At 36.9% G+C, this 19,527-nt stretch overlaps 1 protein-coding gene across 1 annotated transcript in view; it reads right to left on the bottom strand.

Annotated features, from left to right (window-relative positions):
* Positions 1–4,055: 4,055 nt before the first annotated feature.
* Positions 4,056–19,527, bottom strand: part of LAMA4 (laminin subunit alpha 4) — a 105,516-nt gene continuing 90,044 nt past the window's right edge. The window contains exons 28-38 of the mRNA XM_021555532.3: positions 18,442–18,575; positions 17,051–17,215; positions 16,187–16,340; positions 15,262–15,452; positions 13,568–13,757; positions 12,588–12,743; positions 11,613–11,772; positions 10,484–10,614; positions 7,746–7,839; positions 6,837–6,956; positions 4,056–5,400 (exon numbers count right to left, since the gene is read on the bottom strand). Coding sequence (XP_021411207.2) covers positions 5,255–5,400; positions 6,837–6,956; positions 7,746–7,839; positions 10,484–10,614; positions 11,613–11,772; positions 12,588–12,743; positions 13,568–13,757; positions 15,262–15,452; positions 16,187–16,340; positions 17,051–17,215; positions 18,442–18,575 — 1,641 coding nt within the window. The 3' untranslated portion in view covers positions 4,056–5,254. The remainder of the gene's footprint in view (positions 5,401–6,836; positions 6,957–7,745; positions 7,840–10,483; positions 10,615–11,612; positions 11,773–12,587; positions 12,744–13,567; positions 13,758–15,261; positions 15,453–16,186; positions 16,341–17,050; positions 17,216–18,441; positions 18,576–19,527) is intronic.

Here is a 19,527-nt window from a genome sequence, read left to right as displayed (position 1 = left end):
CATCCGTTTTTTGCTCCTAGACATGACCTGGTAGACATTAATTGTAGATCTACGGAAAAATAAATTTATAGTAAACAGCTATTTAAAAGAAACAAACTATTTAAAATAAAAAACAAAACAAACAAACAAAACCAAAAAACCAAAGAACAAAACCCAAACTATTAAAAAAATTATAATCTTTCCTGGAAAGATTATATATGTATTTCAGCAAATAAAATATTGTACAGTACAATATAAGAATGTATTATATACAAGGAATAGATACACAGACTAAATTTGTAAAACTTAAAAACTGAAATTATATATTATTTAGAAAAAGTACTGAGTGGTCCAAGCTTACTCAAGTGTCATGGAAAGGACCAATGGCTGTAGTGTTATAGGCATGTTTAGCATGAATAGAATAATACTGCGTCAAACATGTCTTTTCTACAAACTAATCACCAGTGTAAAAGCACATGAATATTAAACAGGAAAGTAGGTAGTCATTTGTCTCTGGACACACTAGATGTAACCTATAACTTAATTTCATACCCTGTGGTTTTTTTAAGTAGTCCAAACTTGTAGGCTGTTCTCTGTTCTTGCTGTTAGATGTCAAACTGCTTCTGTACTTTTTGCCTACTCACATGTCCCTGAAGTCTTCTCTTCACATGTCTTCTCAGCCTTAATTAACGTTAAAAGCAGTACAACATTGCTTATAAGCATTCTAACGCTTAATTTAAATTCTACAAAATCTCTTAATATTACTGTATCTGACTTTCTTTCTTCTAGTGTAATTAGCTCCACTTTCTTCTTATTCTTTTTTTTTTTTTTTAAAGTTAGTTGTTGTTTTTGTGTTCTATGTTCCATGAAGATTCAGCTTAGTCAGATTCATTCTAATGAACATGATGTTGTGACAAGACTTTCTGAGCTTTGGCTTCCAGTGTTCTGTAAGTGGTCTTTGAAGGCAAATGTAAAGTGCTTATTCTCTTTGAGCTTGGAAAGACTGTGAATTGGAGATGCAATTGAGATTCATGATACTGTGGGGATATTTTTTAGCTGCCAAAGGAGGTCCAAGGGCAGGAAGTTGATGTGTAGTAGCCAGCTCAGCTTGGTGCATATATTCAGGTGTTTAATGAAACAGTCAGCTCAACTCTGTGAAAGAAATAATCACACACTTGACTTTCTGTTTTGTTGTAGATGAAGCTCCACTTCATCTACATACTATAAAATGCATTAATTGATATAGGGCCCTTGGAGACACTTTTGTCTATGTTAATCATTTATTCAACAGACTTATGGTAATATGTGTTTCTTACCCTTAATTTCTCAGTAACATTTTGCTGATGTATTATACAGTAATGGTGTTCCACAGCTTTTGAACACAAATTGAATAACTGTTACTATGTTAATTTAGTGGAAATGAATTGCCATGGACCACTGTGAATCTGTGAATAACCCTTAAATCCCATGCTGTAACAAGAGCCAAAAGTGCATCACAAGTTAAAAATTTGCGCTATGCTTTCAGCATCCTTTTAATAACAGTCATTTGACTATTTAGGCCACGTGCTGCTGTGGGAAGAATACACAGGAATTTGAACTAACGTTATCATTTGACTTATATAATGTCTTACTTCACATATGAAGGTTTGTTGGTTTGTAATTTTGATTTTTTTTCTATTTATTGTTTGAGTCTAGTCTTTTTTAATTTAGAATTGTTGTATTTTGGGAAATTACAGTCAGACTTGTAACACTTCATCTTTCATTTTTCTGGCCAGACTGTTTCCTATACCCTGGATTCTTGAGGAGAAGGGTATTGTCTACAAATCTTGAGATGTAAGAGATGGGGGTGGGGGGGTGAGATCCCATTTAAATCCTCTATTTTGAAGCATTTTCCTGAGCATTTGACTTGAAATTGGTTTCTTTATTACACAGTCATGCAAAAGTCCAATTTCAGAATATTATGGGGTACAGTAACAGCGTAGTTGCAGCCCTGATTCAGATAATGGCTATGACAACACTTATTAAACCTTGAAGGTGCCAGAGAAAAGTTAGGATCTACTTGGAGTCAGTGCTCATTTCTTGTAGGCTTTCTGCAGAATTTAGTTATATTCATGTTAAAAATGGAAATGGACAATCTGACAATGTAGCTCAGAACTTGAAGGTTTTTCACAAATCTTTGTACATGAAGGGTTTTGTACTCTGAAGGTATAATTTTTAAGATAGATACAGAGGACAAATTGAATTCTGAGAAGATTTCTGCTTAGGCAGTTGCCTTCTCTTAGACACCAGCAGCCTTGAAATTAGTGCAGAGGTGTGTGCAATATAATGTATCACATACTGGCTTTCTTTGGCACATATGAAATGGTAATTTTAAGGTCTGTGTGGATGTTGGGGGCAGGGAAATTTGCATTATTTTCTTCTCTCTCTTGAGTCTGCAAGTATTCTCTGGTTTATAGTGTTTTTCTTTGGAAACACTGTTCTGCAGAGGGAAAACCCATGCCTTTGAAGCCTAGAAGGGAAAATTGAGGAAGACACTCTCCAAAACAGTGCTGTGTTTGATTAGCTGGTGATATAGTAATAAGAAAAGTAAATTGAATAGTAGCAGTTTATGAATTTTAATTGTTTTTTATTCACATACTGTTTTTAGTGTATTTTTAGTTTTCCATATATAAAGTATGCAGAGGACTGATTAAATCAGAAAAGTAATTTTTAAATGTAAATCCACAGAACAAAACCAAATCACATTGCAGCAAATATGGCTAAGAGAAATCTTGTTTATTCACAGAGCTTGGATGTGGATATGAGAAAATACGCTTTAGTTTGAAGTAGGTGTGAGACAGAAAAACATTCCAAGAATGTGTGTACCAGTTAACATACAATGCTCCACTTAATACCAGCATTCACTAAACTCTGATGCTCTTAGGGGCCACAAGCGTTTTCTATTCCTGGCTATCTCTGCTGAGCAGCTGCAGGCAACTTAAAAGGAATTTCAGTAATCCTTGTAACCAACCTATCTAAGCAGGGAATCTGCTGTTCTTTTCTCTCCAGCAATAAGGTCTCCAGGACCTGAGGAAGCTTAGCTCAGGTTGTGGTGTCATGAGCTTTTTTTTGAGCCAATCTAACAACTCACTGGCACTGGGAGGAAAGAGACTTCCTTTCTTACCCCTGGTCCCAGCTGTACGGCTCTGACACCATCCATGGCCTCTGTAACCACTGGGAACCCTCTCACTGATCTGAGGACATTCGCCCTCAACACCAATAATAAAATATTCCTGAAGAAAAAGCCCTGAATTTTCTGTTCTATTTATGGGTATTAGCTGGGAGTAGGAAAAGGCTGAGCAAGCATACTGGTTTTGGTGCCTGAGACAAAGATGGCATTTGAAGGCAACTGGATTTAGGGATCCATGCCTGATCCAGAGAGACTGCAGAGGGATACTCTTACTGCCTGCTTCTCAACTATGAACAGTGGGCTTTGGAGTGATGAAAACGAGGGTCTATATATCACTCTGCTGTTAAGGGTGTGTCTGTAAGCTTGGAGCATATTGCCTGAGAGCCACAGGGAAAAGGGGATGTGTTCAGAAGAAGACAAGCAGAACAGGAATGGGGTGAAAGTATGAGCAGAGCTGACAAGGCTGGTGAAAGGAGTGGCAGTGGCTACTGGAGCCACACTGTGTTCATTTACCACCCAACACTGGACTCTAGAGGCAAATGGAGAGTCCATTATGGGGTCCCAGCTGCTGGAGAGTTCCTGTGCCTGTGTATCCAGAGGTTGCAGTTCTTTATCCAGAGAAAGCCAAGTCTACTGCAGTCTGTCAAAACCCCCTTTTTTTCACCCTACTGAGAGTAGTAGGGAAGCTGCTAATTAGTGCTTCCATATGTATCTTACTCGGGTGGTTCTTCTATTTGTCTATGCTTTCAAGATCTTTTGATTAATTTGTGTTTTTTCCAGATGAATTCTGATTAATTTTTAGTCTCTAGGGTGTTATCCATTATTTTTACATTTCATAGTTTCCTGCTTTGCAGCTGGTCATATTTTGAGTTGGTTCCAACAATAATTTGCTCAGCACCCATAAAACTTTCGTTAATTTATTCTTTATTACATAACTTTGTTCTTTAAAGAAAAGAAAGCTTTGATTCCTTGTAGGTGATGATTGTAGGGACTAAGTTTTGCAAGTGACTTGTGTCTATTTGGTGTGCAAGCCTACTGTGACACCATTAACTTCCATCTACCTTCTATGGTTATAACATAGCTCAGATTTGCAGCCCTTTGCTGTCTGTTTACATCTTCCTGTTTCACTCTTGGTTCCTCTGCAGTAGCATATCTTCTGAAGGAACATGTTTCTGAAGGAACATGTTTGAGGATTACTGCTGTAAACTGAAGTCCTGCTGGAGTCTCAGAGGGAAGTGATGTTTTTACATAAGTGATGTATGATAAGGGAGTCACTTGAAACTGTGACTGATTCTGCTTTCTACGCTTCATGTTTACTTGTTTAACATTAGTGCAAATGAGATCACAATGAGATTGTGAATTTAGTGCTGTGTTTGTATTAAGTGCATTAAAAAATTCAGAGAAAAAACTTGAAATTTAAAATTGTCTCTAAGGCAAGCATTACTCTAAAATTACCTAGTTTAGGTAAATGAGTCTATATATAAAGCATCCGTCTTAAAAGATATACATCTTCTCTTCATATTGTGCTAGAACATATCCATGAAGTATAGAAGTGGAATAAAAATTTTAATTTTTCATTGTTTGTAAGCTTACATAATTAGTATACTCTCTTCCTCCCATTTTATTTGAGGAATATATAAATGAGTTGAATGGAAAGTGAAAAATATACAGTAAGATCTTTATACAGTATTTGCGATGTAAATCTATTATCTAGCTTTATTCCTTAATGTGAACTAGCAGATCTTTTTCTGTGGAAAAAGGGTGACTAAGATATGGAATGAGATTATGTAGAGGATCTATTTTGAATGTAACATATTTAATATAATTTTAATTTATTTTATAATCTCGTATTTTCACTTAACAGACTGGCCGCACATACACTATAAGAAATGTTAAAGCTCACTCTTGTGGTACGTTAAGAGAAGTGCAGAAGCAACAGCTTTTATTCTTCAGTGATTTTTCGTTGCATGTAAATACTAGAAGTGACTCCCCCTTCCTGCTTTCTGTAGATGTGGCTCTGATATTTTCATTCTTCTTGTCTTGCTGGATATGGTTTCTTTTCTTTTTGTGGTCTAAGTAACTTTTCAGAATCGATGCAGTGCACTATCAGGCTGCTGGACAAGTATTAATGCTTACAGCACCACTAACCAAAGCTGCTTTACTAAAACTCACTGGCTTTTCATCAATCATGAAGTTACGAATGCAGCCAATGAAGGAATTGCGTGTAGTCAGGCTTGATGTTAGCAGAGACTCTGGAAAAAGAAGATCAAAAAATTAAATAAACAAATGTTTAAAGATCATGATGGGCAAAATAATCAGTTTGGTGCCAGAACCTTTTAACTTTGCTACTAAGTGCAGCTTTTCTGAATCTTCTTTTAAAGTGTTTTGCCTACTTCCAGTGTCCTAGAGGCCATTAAAGTATGGTTAGTTATCTACAGTTATGTGAAACTCTTGATACTATATTATCAATAGAGACACAACTTTGCATTTTTTGACAACTACATTTTCTTTTAAGTAACAGAGTAGAAGGGTCCCAGTGTCTGTTTTTGTAATTTAACATCACATGTGTTGTCATCTGTGTCTGATTTGTTAGTTTGCATTCAGTTGGCTGTATCTGCATGGCATTATTTAGTATTGTATCTTATTTGTTGTTGTGAAGTTCTGTGTAAGACTTTCCTGTGCCAGGCTGATAATAGTATTATAGAGCCAATGTATGACATTGCTTATTATTCTATAATTAATGTAGAAATAGAAGGCTCTATTATGAAGCAGAACAGCATTTGCAATTACCCCTTTATATTACCTCTCTGGGAAGAGTTCTGTCCTAATAAAATTCCAGTTTGGATTTAAACAGTGAGCAGGCATCTGTGCATAGATTTTATTATTCTCTTTAGGCTCATTTTATCTCCTGGTAACGTGGGATGGATGTGAACACCACACACTCAAGCCAGTAATCCAAGATAAGCATTATAATGAATTTTGTAGTTAGAGCTGTTAATGATTGACATGCAAGGCTCAGAGAAATAATGCTGCATATTTTCAATGAGAAATGTACAGGAGTTGACTTAAAAAATGAATCACGTAGTGTTGATTACAGTTTGTATATGAACCCCAAAAGAGTAGCTCTGTCTGTTGAATAAGGGAAGGAAATGTAGTAATCTTGGCCCATGCTACACAGATGGTCTGTGAGTCACAGATACACAGGAGCAGAAATCTGTCTAACAGAAACCCCTAGTAGGAAAAACAATCTCCATCTTTTATCTTGTGTTCAAAGATGCCATTGCTTGAAGAAGAGGAAAGAAGCCTACAAGCAACTAAACTTGGGACTCCAGTTACAGTGAAAGTGAGTTTCCAATCCCATAAATAAATCAATCACTTTTTAAAAAACAGTAAGCCCACATGGAAGGAAAAATAGAAAAAAAAAATTGTTTGTAGTTGGCTGACTTCTCTGCTGAATCCATACCTTGCCCTCCAGCAGCTGTGGATGTTTTAATTTCAATGAAGCAACATATCTTTTTCTTTGAGAACTCGAGGCAGAACATTTATGATCAGCTCTCGAGCCTTTGAATTTTACCAGGTTGTTCACATATTTTGTTATTTTTTGAGCTGAAAACTTAATCTTTATGCTTTCTCTGGAAACAAGGCTGAAATCTCAGAACAATGTACCACAAAGATACCAAAAACATACCTGGTACACCTCCAATAAACACTGGCTCCCTGTGGTCAGTTGCCTTTGGATTTAGTGGCCCTACCACATGGTTGACTTCAGAGTCTACATCCAGCTGCACCACATTTGCATCTCTAATAACTGAAAGGAGAAGAAACAGGGATCAGGAAGAAGTAGCACATGAGTCTTTTATGACACACAGGAGTTTTCTGTTTGGTGTGAGTAGTTGATTTAGTTTGCTAGATTGGGTGTGATCCATAAGTGACAGTTTGTGAGCAGATTCTGGTGCAGAGCAGGGCCCATGGTAGATACAGTGGCAGTGTTTAGGCTCCAGGTTATGAGCATACAATGGCAAGTGGCTTAAAAAAAGCTTTTGCCCTATCACTCCCAATTGGGGATGTATTAGAATGCAGTGAGGCTTCTCCCTTGCTTGTGTGCCTGGATTTCCTTCAGAAGGAAACCAGAATGCTTGTGGAAAGGGTGCAGACTCAGATTGCTTCTGCAGTGATAGTGGAAGACATCCTAAGTCAGCATCTAGACAGGAAGATGAGATGGTTCAAAGTACCCAGGAAGTACTTTTTGACTTTCAAAACCAGAAAAGAAGGATTACCATCTGGCACAGAAGCAAAATCCCAGCTGTAGACATCTTCCTATTGTGAGCAAAAAGTTCCCCACATCTGTCTTCTTGTTCGATTTTTAAGGGCAGCATATACTTGTACCTACTGCAGTCTATCAGTTTATTACTGCATTCTACAATTCTGTGTCTGAGGGATGAATCAGACTGTCACACAAACTTGGGGTTTGGCAGGTGAAAAAGAAGAACTGAAAATACTTCAGCATTGCTAGTGTTCTAGCCCATGGAGATGGATATCTGGGCAGCAAGAAATGGGCTTTGTTACCTTAATTAGGGGATGATCACCTTTTACTGACCTGCAATTCGATGCCACCTGCCGTCGCAGAGACTCTGTTTCAGTGTAACCGAAGTTGAAAAATCCCTGATTCCATTATTCAGTTTCACAGTAACCTGAAGGAAAATAATGTAATCATCAGTGTAAACCCCCTCCTTTTCTCTTTTTACCTTCTGTTGTAATAATGTTGTATTCCCTACTCAAAACATGTCAAGTATCCAAGAGAAAGGAAAACATGGCTTCATTAAATTCTTCAAAATAAGGTACCTTTTAAATCTAAATCAGTTTTTTTTTTTTTTTAATATTTCAGATTCAATAGTTCTGAGACATTCCTAATTATCTCAAGAAAGAGTTCAAGAAAAGCTTTAAAAGTAAGAGCTAATTTCACTCATTTACTAGTACCTCTAGTCTATAATTTCCTGTGTGATAAATTAGTGTTTAGATGCATCAGATGATGGTTTTGGCATCTTGCTAGCCACTTAATAAGGAAACGTATAAACAAACAGAAAATGTATAAGAAAGGAATAGATAGCAAAATTAAGAATGACTTTTAAGTTACTTGTTCAAGCTTACAAGTAAGTCTCTGGCAGAGCTAGAAAGTGAACGTAATTCTGAATTTTGCCCCTCTTCTTTAGTTAATGGATTAATATCTTTTTTCATGGAAATGTTCCAGCAGCAGCAAAACAGTGTTGTGCCTCTGTTGTGGGATGTGAGATTCCTGGTGGTGATTGCCAGAGAACTCCAAACTCTGAGTCCAATCACTCAGGCTTTTCAGATGTTGAAATTGTCCCTGATTATGCTGACACTACGTTGACTGAGAATCACAGAATCATAGAACGGTTTGGATTGGAAGGGGCCCTAAAAATGATCTTGTTCCAACCCCGCTGCCATGGACAGGAACACCTTGCATAAGATGGGGTTGCTCAGTCACATCCAACCTGGCCTTCAACATTTAATGGGATGGGGCATCCACAGGTTTTTTGGGCAACCTGTTCCAGCCTCACCACCCTCACAGCAAAGAATTTCCTCCTAATATCTAATCTAAATCTACTGTCAATTTGAAGCAATTCCCCCTTGTCCTGTCACTACATGCCCTTGTAAATAGTCTCTTGCAAGGAAACAACTTATATTTAATTCTAGAGGGTTTTGATGCAGTTGTAACAGAGATATATTTTTTTTTCAAAAGAGCTCCAAAAAACACAATTAAAATTATCCTCATGTTCTATTTTATCCACCCTTGGACAAAATGTATAGATCAAGGCAAATAAAGAATCACAGGAGAAAATAACTGCTCAATAAATCATCCAGACAAGCTGTACTGATAGAGATGCTTACATTTAAAAAATGAATTATAGTTGTTTATCTTATTTGTTCAGTAAAATGGTTTTCACAAAACAGGTCTTTTGTAATACATTCAAAGAGAGCAGATAGTTAATGCTAAAGAAACACAGATCCCTACTAAGGTGGTATTGAACTGCTGCAGTGACAAGCAGGAAAAAGCTGCTTTTCCAGGATGAATTTTATTTATTAATTGCATATGTATTATACAGGAAGTGAGGTGTGAAGGAGTAAGTGAAGCAGCTCCTTTTGTTAGAACAGTTGGTACAGTTGGGAAAACCAGACAAATTATTGGACATGCAGAACTTTGGTTAGAACTTTACATAAGAAGTGCTGTACTGGACCGTTTCTATATAGACTCAGCTTTTCGGTGTGGCATGATACACATCAGTACAATGTACCTAAGAATTTCTCTGTTAGTTCACCAAGGACTAGATACAGGGGTAAGAATGGGCTTCATCTTACCTAATCTGCAGTCAAAACTGAAGCACCTGTTCTCTCTATAGCCAACATAGAAAAATAAATTCTCTGAATAACAGCTTAATTAGCCACTTGCTTTAGGATAGGATGAATGTTAAACTGATTACTCAGTCACTCTGCTGTAGATGCCTGCTCTTGGAGAAGATGTGAGAGTGTTTCCTTGGATGCATTTCTGAGGTACTGTCAGCCCCACTTAAATACCCTTCCACTTTGATTGACAGCTGCGTATCAATAATTGAAGAATATCCACAATACGTAGTCTCTTGACTGTGCCCTGAGATTTTCCTCTTCAGGAAAGACCCCAAAACTGCCAAGATTTCCTAAGCTCTAAATCTGCTTATGTTGTTCACTTAAGACTGAAATTTATTACTGCATGTGTGCAGAGTGTAGCAAGAAGAGATCCAGATTTTATCAATGAACACAATAAAAATAGCAATAGCAACAACTGTCTGGTGAGTTAATTTCAAACCTCTCTCCTTCATTTGAAATCTAGAGCCTGTAGAAACCAGGCCAACAGACAATCAAAACTTTTCCTTTCTTGTTCTATCACACATAACTCTGATAAAGAAAGAAGAGTCTGAGTGTAACTCAGACTTATCTTTTAAGAAATAAAAATTTATTGATAGTTACCTTACTTGTAACTGTGATACATTTTTAATATGTGGGTGAAATAAAAGTGCCAAATAGTGCTTTTTCTTCTTTTCAGCTGATAACAAAATATGTATGGCTTGTATTAATAAAGTGATCTGAACTTGTCACAGGTTTTATTTTTAGTATTTTAAAATAAATATTTGGTTTGGCTAATCTAAATTGTTATTATATTTAGGGGATAAATAAGAATCAGTTAATGGCAAATTTGTAAGACAAAATCTGTGTGTAACAAAGCCCAGGTAGGTGGAAGAAAAACCAGGCAAGGCAGTGGAGGAGATGTGACCTTTATACCTGTCCATTTCTCATGTGCATATTCAGGTACTCTCCATTCACGCTGTGACCATGCAGTAGGATTCCTGAGCTGCTTCGGGGACGTATTTCAAAAACAACTTCGAATTTCAGACCTAAACTGAAGGATTCATCTGTGAAGTAATAAGAATAACATTCTTTTTATACTGAGTTAGTGATGAAATTGGACATTTATTCAAAGTCAAAGTAGAACATCAAAGGGTGGATTTTATTTGTTCTTAAAACTATTGAAATGTAATCTGCTGTCAATGATGCATTTCAGCTTTTGTTTTGATTGTGTTTGCTTGGAGTACTAATAAAGGTTTATTTACTTTTCTCATTATTTAAAAAATGTATTTTGTTTAAAAAAATTTCTTAGCAATGAAATGGACAGCAGAAAGTAAATTATCTGTATTTTTGGCAGTTTCTTGTGCAAATTCCTAGACACTCAGCAGTCATTATTGAGTGAGTGGGAGTTCACTTGAGCTTTGATGATTCAGTAGGAGAAACTCCCTTTTTCAAACTGGTGACAGGCCAGGGAGCAAATTAGAAACACTTGTCTCATTCTTCTTGGTACTGCCAGTGAATAGGGTTTTGCAGTTTCCTTTCTTGTTCAAATCAGAGCCTATGTGACTGAAACACTCTCCTAAAACTCTTCCTGGAACACAGAAGGCCTATATGACAGAAAATATATATTCTGTCATGCTGTTCTGTATCAAGACATGCCAAAAGCATTTCTACAGGATTTTTTAATTACATGTTGTTTTATTAATTAAAAAAATAAGGGATGACCATTTGATGGTGTACTTGATCTCGGCCATGTTGACTTCTATGCTAATTTTTAGCAATTATGGTCTGTTCCCTCATTAAAATTGTTCCGTTATGAAAATTATTCTTATTATTTGAAACACATATATACATACATATGTGTTTATTCAACAACATGTTAAGTTTCACAATGACACTGTAACCTGTCAATATCATCTGCTTAGCACAATAGTGATTTGTTTCTGATAATCCTTACAGCTCACAGCCTTGGAAATTTCCACACTCTTTAGTGCAAAATGCCATTCTGAAGCACAGCAAATACCACAGTCCTATTTTGGGATACATTTGGTTAGGAGTATATTACCAAGGACGACATATCCGCCTTCTGATGAAAAGTATGTTCCTGCTTCTGATGGGCCTTCAAAGCAAGGTGTTACACTAAATGTCTGTGAAGCTGAAGTAAGTGATCTTCCATTGAGCTGTAAGTTGCTGAGACAGCCACTAAAGCTGTAGACAGAGTTAATCTGAGGGGTAAAAAAAGTCTTGATTAGTAAATAAACTGGTTATGGAAGGAAATAGATTCTTCTGTCCTTATTTTTACTTGTTTATAAGCTGTAAGACTGTGATTGTCTGGTGCATCAGTTTTGAACTAAAAAATAATTTCCATAGAAGGGAAGCAGGAAAAATTATTCTCACAGCCTCTCATGTCTTTTTGATGACTTCAAGGTAATTCAAGCTTGTGCTGTTTCTCAAACAATCCTTACTGAACTGGGAGAAACAAAGCACAAGTAGGGCAAGGCAGTGCTACACATATACCTCATAGCCTCAAGGAAAGACAGGAGTCTATTTTTCAGAGTGGTTTATGAATCTTGTTAGGCACATAACACTAAAGATTACCTTGAAAGAGACTGTTATGTTCATTTTTGGTTTAACACTCTTTTCTGTATACTTCAGTACCAAGCTGTAGAACACAATCCTGACCTCTAGGTACTGTCTTAAAACAGAGGTACTATGAGAACATCAAAATGTCTCCAAAACTCATTCTGTATCTCAGAACTCAGGGTGAAATTGTCTCATCTAATTTTTTGGATTATATTTCTCTCAGGATTTTTCTGTTCCTCGTGGGCTGTTGGTTTCCCAGCTGCTGCTGCAAGGCTGTGGAAGCCTAACCAGCCCAGTCCTGTGGAAGCTTCGCTCTATGCATGAACTAAGCTGTCTTCTCCTTAGCAGGATGAGGGTCAAGATCTTAATAAGATTTTGTCTGATATCATCCCTACAGTCAGCTTTTGTATTAACTTTACACTGAGGTATGGGGTCTGTACATAGAGGTCTTCTTTACCTGGATGTTTTTTACAGCTTTTCCAGGAGCTACACCTCCAATATAGAGTGGTTCAGTGACTTGCCAACTATTTGCATTCCCATCAAAAGATTCTTCTAGTACTCGGAGACCATCAATTATCAAGCGACCAATATTTTTGCCTCTAATAAATATCACCTAGGAAGGGAAGAAAAAAATGTGGAAGATTACTTTCATTTGTTAAGGGATCACTGCTGTGCAGTGGAAGAAGATGAGACATTTGAGAAGAAAAGTGCATGAGCGTGGATACTCTACAAGCCTGTTTTGCTAACTGCCAGTATTCTTTGATGGATAACCCTTTTTCTTTCACATTCACAGGAGAGCTAGATAGTAAAACTGCTGCCTTTCTTACATTACAAAATAGTGGTAATGAAGGTGTCATAAAGTCTACTGAGATCTACCTACTATCACTGTTAGCATTTTCACAGTCATCATTATTTTTATCGTATGGATTCATCCAACCTTAAACACTTAAATGTCCAAGTGAATAATTTAGTAGCTGTAGACTTCCTCTGTAGTTAATGAGGAGAGAGAGATACCTACAGAGGGGAAATTCACCTTGACTCCTAAAATTCTTTTAATTTTCACAGACTACTGAGGTAGCCTAAGACAGCTGTACTCCTTTCTTAGGCACTTCAAAGACATTTGCTGAATAAAATTATTCTAGTCTTTCCTTTAATAACTCATTTAACTCTTAATTGCCTTACTGCTCTGCTGGTTTCCTTTATTTCTGTTCAACTGTTAGTGTTGGGAATTGCTGAATTTTTATAACTGATTCACTTTCTTGTCCCGAGTTAGACTTAATAAAATGTTGCACGGTAGATCTAAAAATATTGATGGAAGTTTCTCATATAAGTATGTTTATGAATACATGAATGAAAAGTTCCTGAGCTGTCAGATGAGTAGTGTCTTCACTGCATCCCTGACAATATATGCCATCATGATTGCTTTATTTTACTTACATTGTGCCACAGACCATCATTGTATTTCTCTTGGCTCTTAATCCTTATCTTCTGGTGACCAGCGTTAAACATAAAAATGAGTCGGCCATGAGCAACAAAAAGGGCCATGAAGTTGGTCTCTTTTTGATCCGAAATGTAGCAAATCATTCCATGAGATGAGTGAGTTTTCAGGCTGATAGAGAACTGAGCTCTGGCACATAAAAACATGATATTAACATTAAAGTAGATACTTCTGATTTAAATCAAACATCAGGCAGAGGAAGACTGAGATTTTCCTTTCATCAAAAAAAATATTCATATGCTTTATGTAAGTGGGATTTCTGATAAACATTCTGTGCTGGTTTTCTGAGCAGAAGTCAAAGCTGGTGAGGAAAATGCCTGGCAAGGAACTTGTTTTCAAAAATTAAAATCTTTAGGGTGAGTAAGTTTAATGCAGACCACCAAAATCTGACAGTGCATTTTCTGTTATATTAAACAGCAGGGTTGGGGGAAATTGTAAGTGTGATAGCACAGGGGCCTGATATTTAATATTATTCCAGACTTGAAGGGGAACTACAAGGAAGGGGAAGCTTCCCCTTCCTTGTAGTTCCTTGTGAAGTCCAAGACAGCATAGGAAGTCATACCATTGTTGTTTTGACATTGTCACAGTGAAAATTTCTTGAGTGATTGCTATTATTACTTATGATCTAAAACCTGGCAAAGCTGTATTGGTGTAGGACAGTGACAGAACTGATTCCTCCTTCTGATGTCAGGTCTAACCTAGTTTCCATTCTTCATGTTTTCTCAAGCACCTATACATTTCCAATGGCATTCCACAGACACTCAGTCCCTTGCCAGTATCCATTGTTTTAAAATGACACAACTTTTTAAAAATGAACATTACATAAATGAAGCTTTAATAACATTTGGCAAATGTGTTTTAGGAATGAAGGTGGGATGAAGATATTAGATTTTGGGTTTTCCTTTATATGGGTGCCATCAGAACTTCCCTAAGTTAAATGCTATTGAATTAAAATGAAGATAATGATTTTTTTAATTTAAATCAGGAAAGAACACTTCTTTTTCTAAGTTAGTGGTCTGGTATGCTTCCAGGAAGTGTTGTGTTGTTGAATTTATAGTCTTTAATGGAAAGTATTAAACCAAAATCCTTATTGGATTTTGAATATTGCATGACATATTTTGTGGGAGCATGAATATTAAATTTCAACAGTATCTGGACTCATTATTACTTGAATTTCCATTATGGCTTGAATTAGACCAGGTTTTCATAGCTTTATGTCCTACTGCTCTGTGAAGATTAAACTCCTGACTAGGTCCACTCAGCATGTTACTGCTTCCTTTCTGCTTTAATGCCTTTACTTCTTGTGTAAAAAGACTGATTATTGTGCATTGCTTGTATAGACTAACATCCTCAAAAGCTTCACACAAATAGGCAAGGAGACACATTTTGTTAATATGCAATACGGATGAAGATTCCACAAAAGGGATGTAACTGGAAACACAATCTATGTTTTTCTCTTACTCAACTGAAACACCTTTTAATATAACCTAACAACAGGCTAGACACAAAATTTAGCCTAAGATATAAAGAAAAAATCCAGGGCAACAGCAGAGATGTGTCCTTTTTAAAATAAATTGAAATATATCTTTCTCCTCCCCAGCATATTTCATTTTTATTTCTAAAGTTACTTTACCTTTGACTGAAATCCTTTGGTATGTGATCAAATTCTTGCCGGCTGTTTGCTGTTCCTCCGAATTGATAAGCATGTTCAGTTGCCTTGGGATTCATGGGCAAGTGGCACTGAGGCTCTCTTTGCAAATTCACTTGATACAGTTTTTTGAGGCCAGATGAGGGCTGTGAAATCTTGTCTTTATCTCTTCCCACCTTCATAGAAAAAAAACCTGTTAACCAGAATTTTTAGCTAAGATTGAACATAATAAAATAACAGTATCATTTATATATGAACTAGTAATATATAGTTTCCCTACAACAATACCAGAATTGTTTCTGAGTCAAATTTTCCTTGAGCAGATCTACTATAAGTGCTGATTTAGGATAGAACAAGGGATAAACCAAATACCTGTGTAGCTAACATAATTTCAATTAAATTTTTTGCAGTTTTCCTAATTAAATATTTTTCTTTCTGCTTTTGGTGATATCACCTATTTTATAGGCATGAGAGGGTATGCTTAGACTAAGCATATCTGCATGCTTAGTCTAAGCATACCATCATGCAAAAATTCTGCATGCTGGAGGGAGTTTTTTTCCTCATTTATATTAATGTGTGCTAATTGTACCCAATAGAGACTCATACAGAAGCAGATGAGAACAGAAGCAAGCTTTTTGCCTTTACAGTACAAAAGAAATCAAAAAGGTTTGTTTCTGAAGTACTGTTTTGAAGAAGCTAGGTATTTTATTTTAGAGTTCTAGCAAAAGAAAATGATGCAAGTGTAGGCCAGATAGATTGTGTCAAGACAATAATTTCCAGTGATGGAATATGTAAAGGAACTGTAAAGGATCCTGTTCATATATGTGGCATTGTCTTTATGCATTTTAGATCCATAATTTGGAGAAATTTGGAAAACGCTAGAGTGGTACTGAAGCAATTTGTAGCAGACCTTTTTATTACGGTTTCCTTTGGCTTTTGATGAGTTTTTTCCTTTCTTATGGATAAGAGCAACTGGAGGAGATTCAACAGGGCATCCATACAAAGATGCCTGAACTTTCTCAAAGTACTTCTGGAAATCTTCCACTTCAACCTCTTGATCCAACCTGTGTTTCAAAGAGGAGATGACAAGAACAGCTTTTTTTTTTTTTTTTTGTCAAGTTTTAGAATTGTCTGCCTCAAAATCTCAGAATTTTACATTTATAGTTTAAATTATATTGAATGGGCAGTTGTTCATTCTTGGATCATGGATGAAAGTACAGATTGATCAATCAATGTATGAGTAATGAGGACAGCCTATACTACATCTGCCTGTTGTATACATGCTGGCATAGAGTGTCAATTTGCAGTGTCAATCAAATTCAACTTTTAAATCTATACAAGAACATTTCATAAAGCACTTAAGATCAACATATTCTGACCACTTTTACATGACCAAAGTCCTAACCTCCCCAGTTTCTGTGAGATGCCTTAATATAATTTTGTTTCACAGGCAGACCTGAGAGCTACATAATATAAATGTAAATTACAGCTATGCAGATTATTCATTGCACCCACAGCATTAGCAGGTGCAGTACTGAAAGCTTATTTCATCAAGTTATTCCCACCTTAACAATATCTTAACCTAGCAGATCTGTGCCAACAGATTCCGTGGAAAATGAGGTAAGAATCTTATTCACACATGCTGTCTAGCCCACAAAATGAGAGTGAAATTTTTATTGTGACAATAAATCACTTCTCATGAGCTACTATTCAAGCTGTCAGGCAGGGCAGTGCAGTGGCTGCCTGTTAATGTGTTTGGGAGGATGTTACTCACCTAGTGAAGTAGGCATTGCTTATGCAGCCAGTGAAGTTGGCTTGCTGTGTTCTGAGGGGAGAGCCACCAAAATAAAACTTCTTGATGCTGTCTGGGCTTTTCCCTGCTCTGTCCTTTGCTGGGTTCTTCTTGCTCTGTTTCTTGTCATCAACAGTCAGCTCATACCTGCAAGGGCAAAGCATCCATTTTGCAGGCTAGCTTTGGAAACATCAGTGCCAGTGGTCAGACACCACAGTACATGCACCCAGTACACTCCACTCAGTGCATACATCACTCAGTGGTACTGCTCAAAGGCAGGAGAGAGCCTTGATTTCACAAGTAGCAGTGCATTGGCAAAACTGTGTACAGAGGCCCATGGATTTAATACTACTCTGCAGTTAATTGTGAAGTCCAAAACTGTACAGTGAAGGAAGATAAACTAGGTGTTTGCTGATGAAGGGATGGAGCCACCTTTTGGGTAAAATAGGATCCAAGCACATGCTAATTGTTTATGCCCCTATCCCTTTTCCCTTCTCTTTCATCACAGTGCATTGGTGTTTGAGCTTATACAATGCTTTTTACCTAATCTGATTTTGCAACCCACTAACTGTTGCAGAAGTTAGGAATGATTCTCTGGCTTTATAAAGAACGGAGTATACTAAAGCATCAGACATTGATTTGGTTTTGCAAGCTCAGGGAAACATGACAATCCCCAAAGTTATTCCAAGGCACCTTTTCACACCTTCGGCTTTTCAAACTGTGATTCTTAGATGTCAGAAGTCATAGGTACAAATGTTCATTTCCACTAGGAAAGTAAGAATACTTGTATCTCATAGGTAAGATTCTTAAAAAAAGTTGCTTTGATTATGTGACCTTCTAAAAAAATTAAACATAAAAACAACAGTAAAACATACCAATAACCAAAGGTTTCAAGACTTTCAAGGAGCACAGAGAGAGACTTATTCCCTACTGCTGTATTTAGTCACATTTGTGGCTGCCAGTGCTAAAAATATTTTAACATGTTTCACTGTGTATATCCCAGATGAATGCTTTATGTGAAGATGCCTCAATTACTTTAGGGTTAACTGGGAATTGTTTTAACAAATTAGAAGAATTAATCTTGTTTAAAAATTAATCTCATGCTAGCCTTAAATGTTATTAAACTGTTTTCTTACCTGAGAACAAAAGAGGACTAAGCTTTCAGAAAAAATATTATTTTCATTTCAATAAAAATTCCCATAATCTTGAGCTCAGGCCCAAGCTGGTCAGTTTTCAATCACATTTTAAAATTGGTCACTTAAAAAAGGCCCCACTCAAGTATCACTTTAAAAGTGAGTGTTAAATCATAATGTGCTTTACAAGAAATACTTATGTTCTAAAGGTAGAGAAGAAAAGATGTTGTACAGCTTTACCTTTCTGGGGTGACAGAAGTAATGATGAAATGGGTTTTTCCGTCATTGTAATTTCGGTCTGGTGACTGAATTTTGGTTCCACTTGCATTTAAAACCACAGCACCTCTCTCCATAGAGATGGATAATACATCTGACTGAAATATAGACAAAAGCATCTTCATAAGCGAGTATTACACAGAAAAATTAACAGTTCTATGAATTTTCCTGTTGTATTTATTTTTTTCTGTCTGTGTTCCACATTTGTGCTTAATTTGCAAAAAGATATACTCTGAGAAGCAAAACAAGAGATGACATCATTAGAATTTATATTCTTGCCAGTTTTAAAGACTAGAATCGGAGAATTCTGCTGCTAATTATGTCTCATGTACCTGTCACATGAGCTCCTTCCATGTAGCACAAATGTATAATGTTTATATTTCATTTGTGTTTCTGGAACCCTGGTACTGTATTGAGCAGCTGTTACTGTGAGATTCCTGCTGTCATACGATCAAGACATTCTTTTCTTTTTCTAATTCCCTGTGATCGGACCTGTTCAATCACTCAAAATTGTCTCAGAGATAAGATGTGCTATCTGGGTCAGGCATAGGGGATCACTGTGCCACTAGCAGGAATACTCAGTTCCATTAGAGCAAGCACCGCCACTGTGCGCTGGTAGGAATCACTCTGCTCATTCTGCCAAGTGCTTCTGTTTGTTAAGTAGGGCACTTGGCACCTCCTAGGATTAGAGCTGTTGAGTTAAAAACCTGAAGTGGCATGTGCGAGGCCTCATTTATGCAAGCGGTGTGGGGAACTGGCACGGTTCCTGATTTCAATTGAAGGTAATGCTCCAGGCTGCAACACGGGAAAGTTTAGAAGTGGTTATCGGTGTCACGCAGCCTCCTCTGCTGCACTGCTGATGATATTCTGCAAGCACAGCAGAACAGACATTTGGGGGTGGTTGCAAATGTTCTGTCTCATGCTCACTGCAGATGTCAGTCCTGCAGCATCTTGAGATCGCTTTGTCTCACACAACATTTTGTGAGTTCAAGTGCATATTTCTGCCCGTGTCACACTTCTGAGGGGGTGTTTAGAGCAGCCTGGCCTCCC

The sequence above is a fragment of the Lonchura striata genome, chromosome 3 (assembly GCF_046129695.1).
Source record: "Lonchura striata isolate bLonStr1 chromosome 3, bLonStr1.mat, whole genome shotgun sequence".
NCBI lineage: Eukaryota > Metazoa > Chordata > Aves > Passeriformes > Estrildidae > Lonchura > Lonchura striata.
This window is presented reverse-complemented; position numbering and strand designations above follow the sequence as displayed.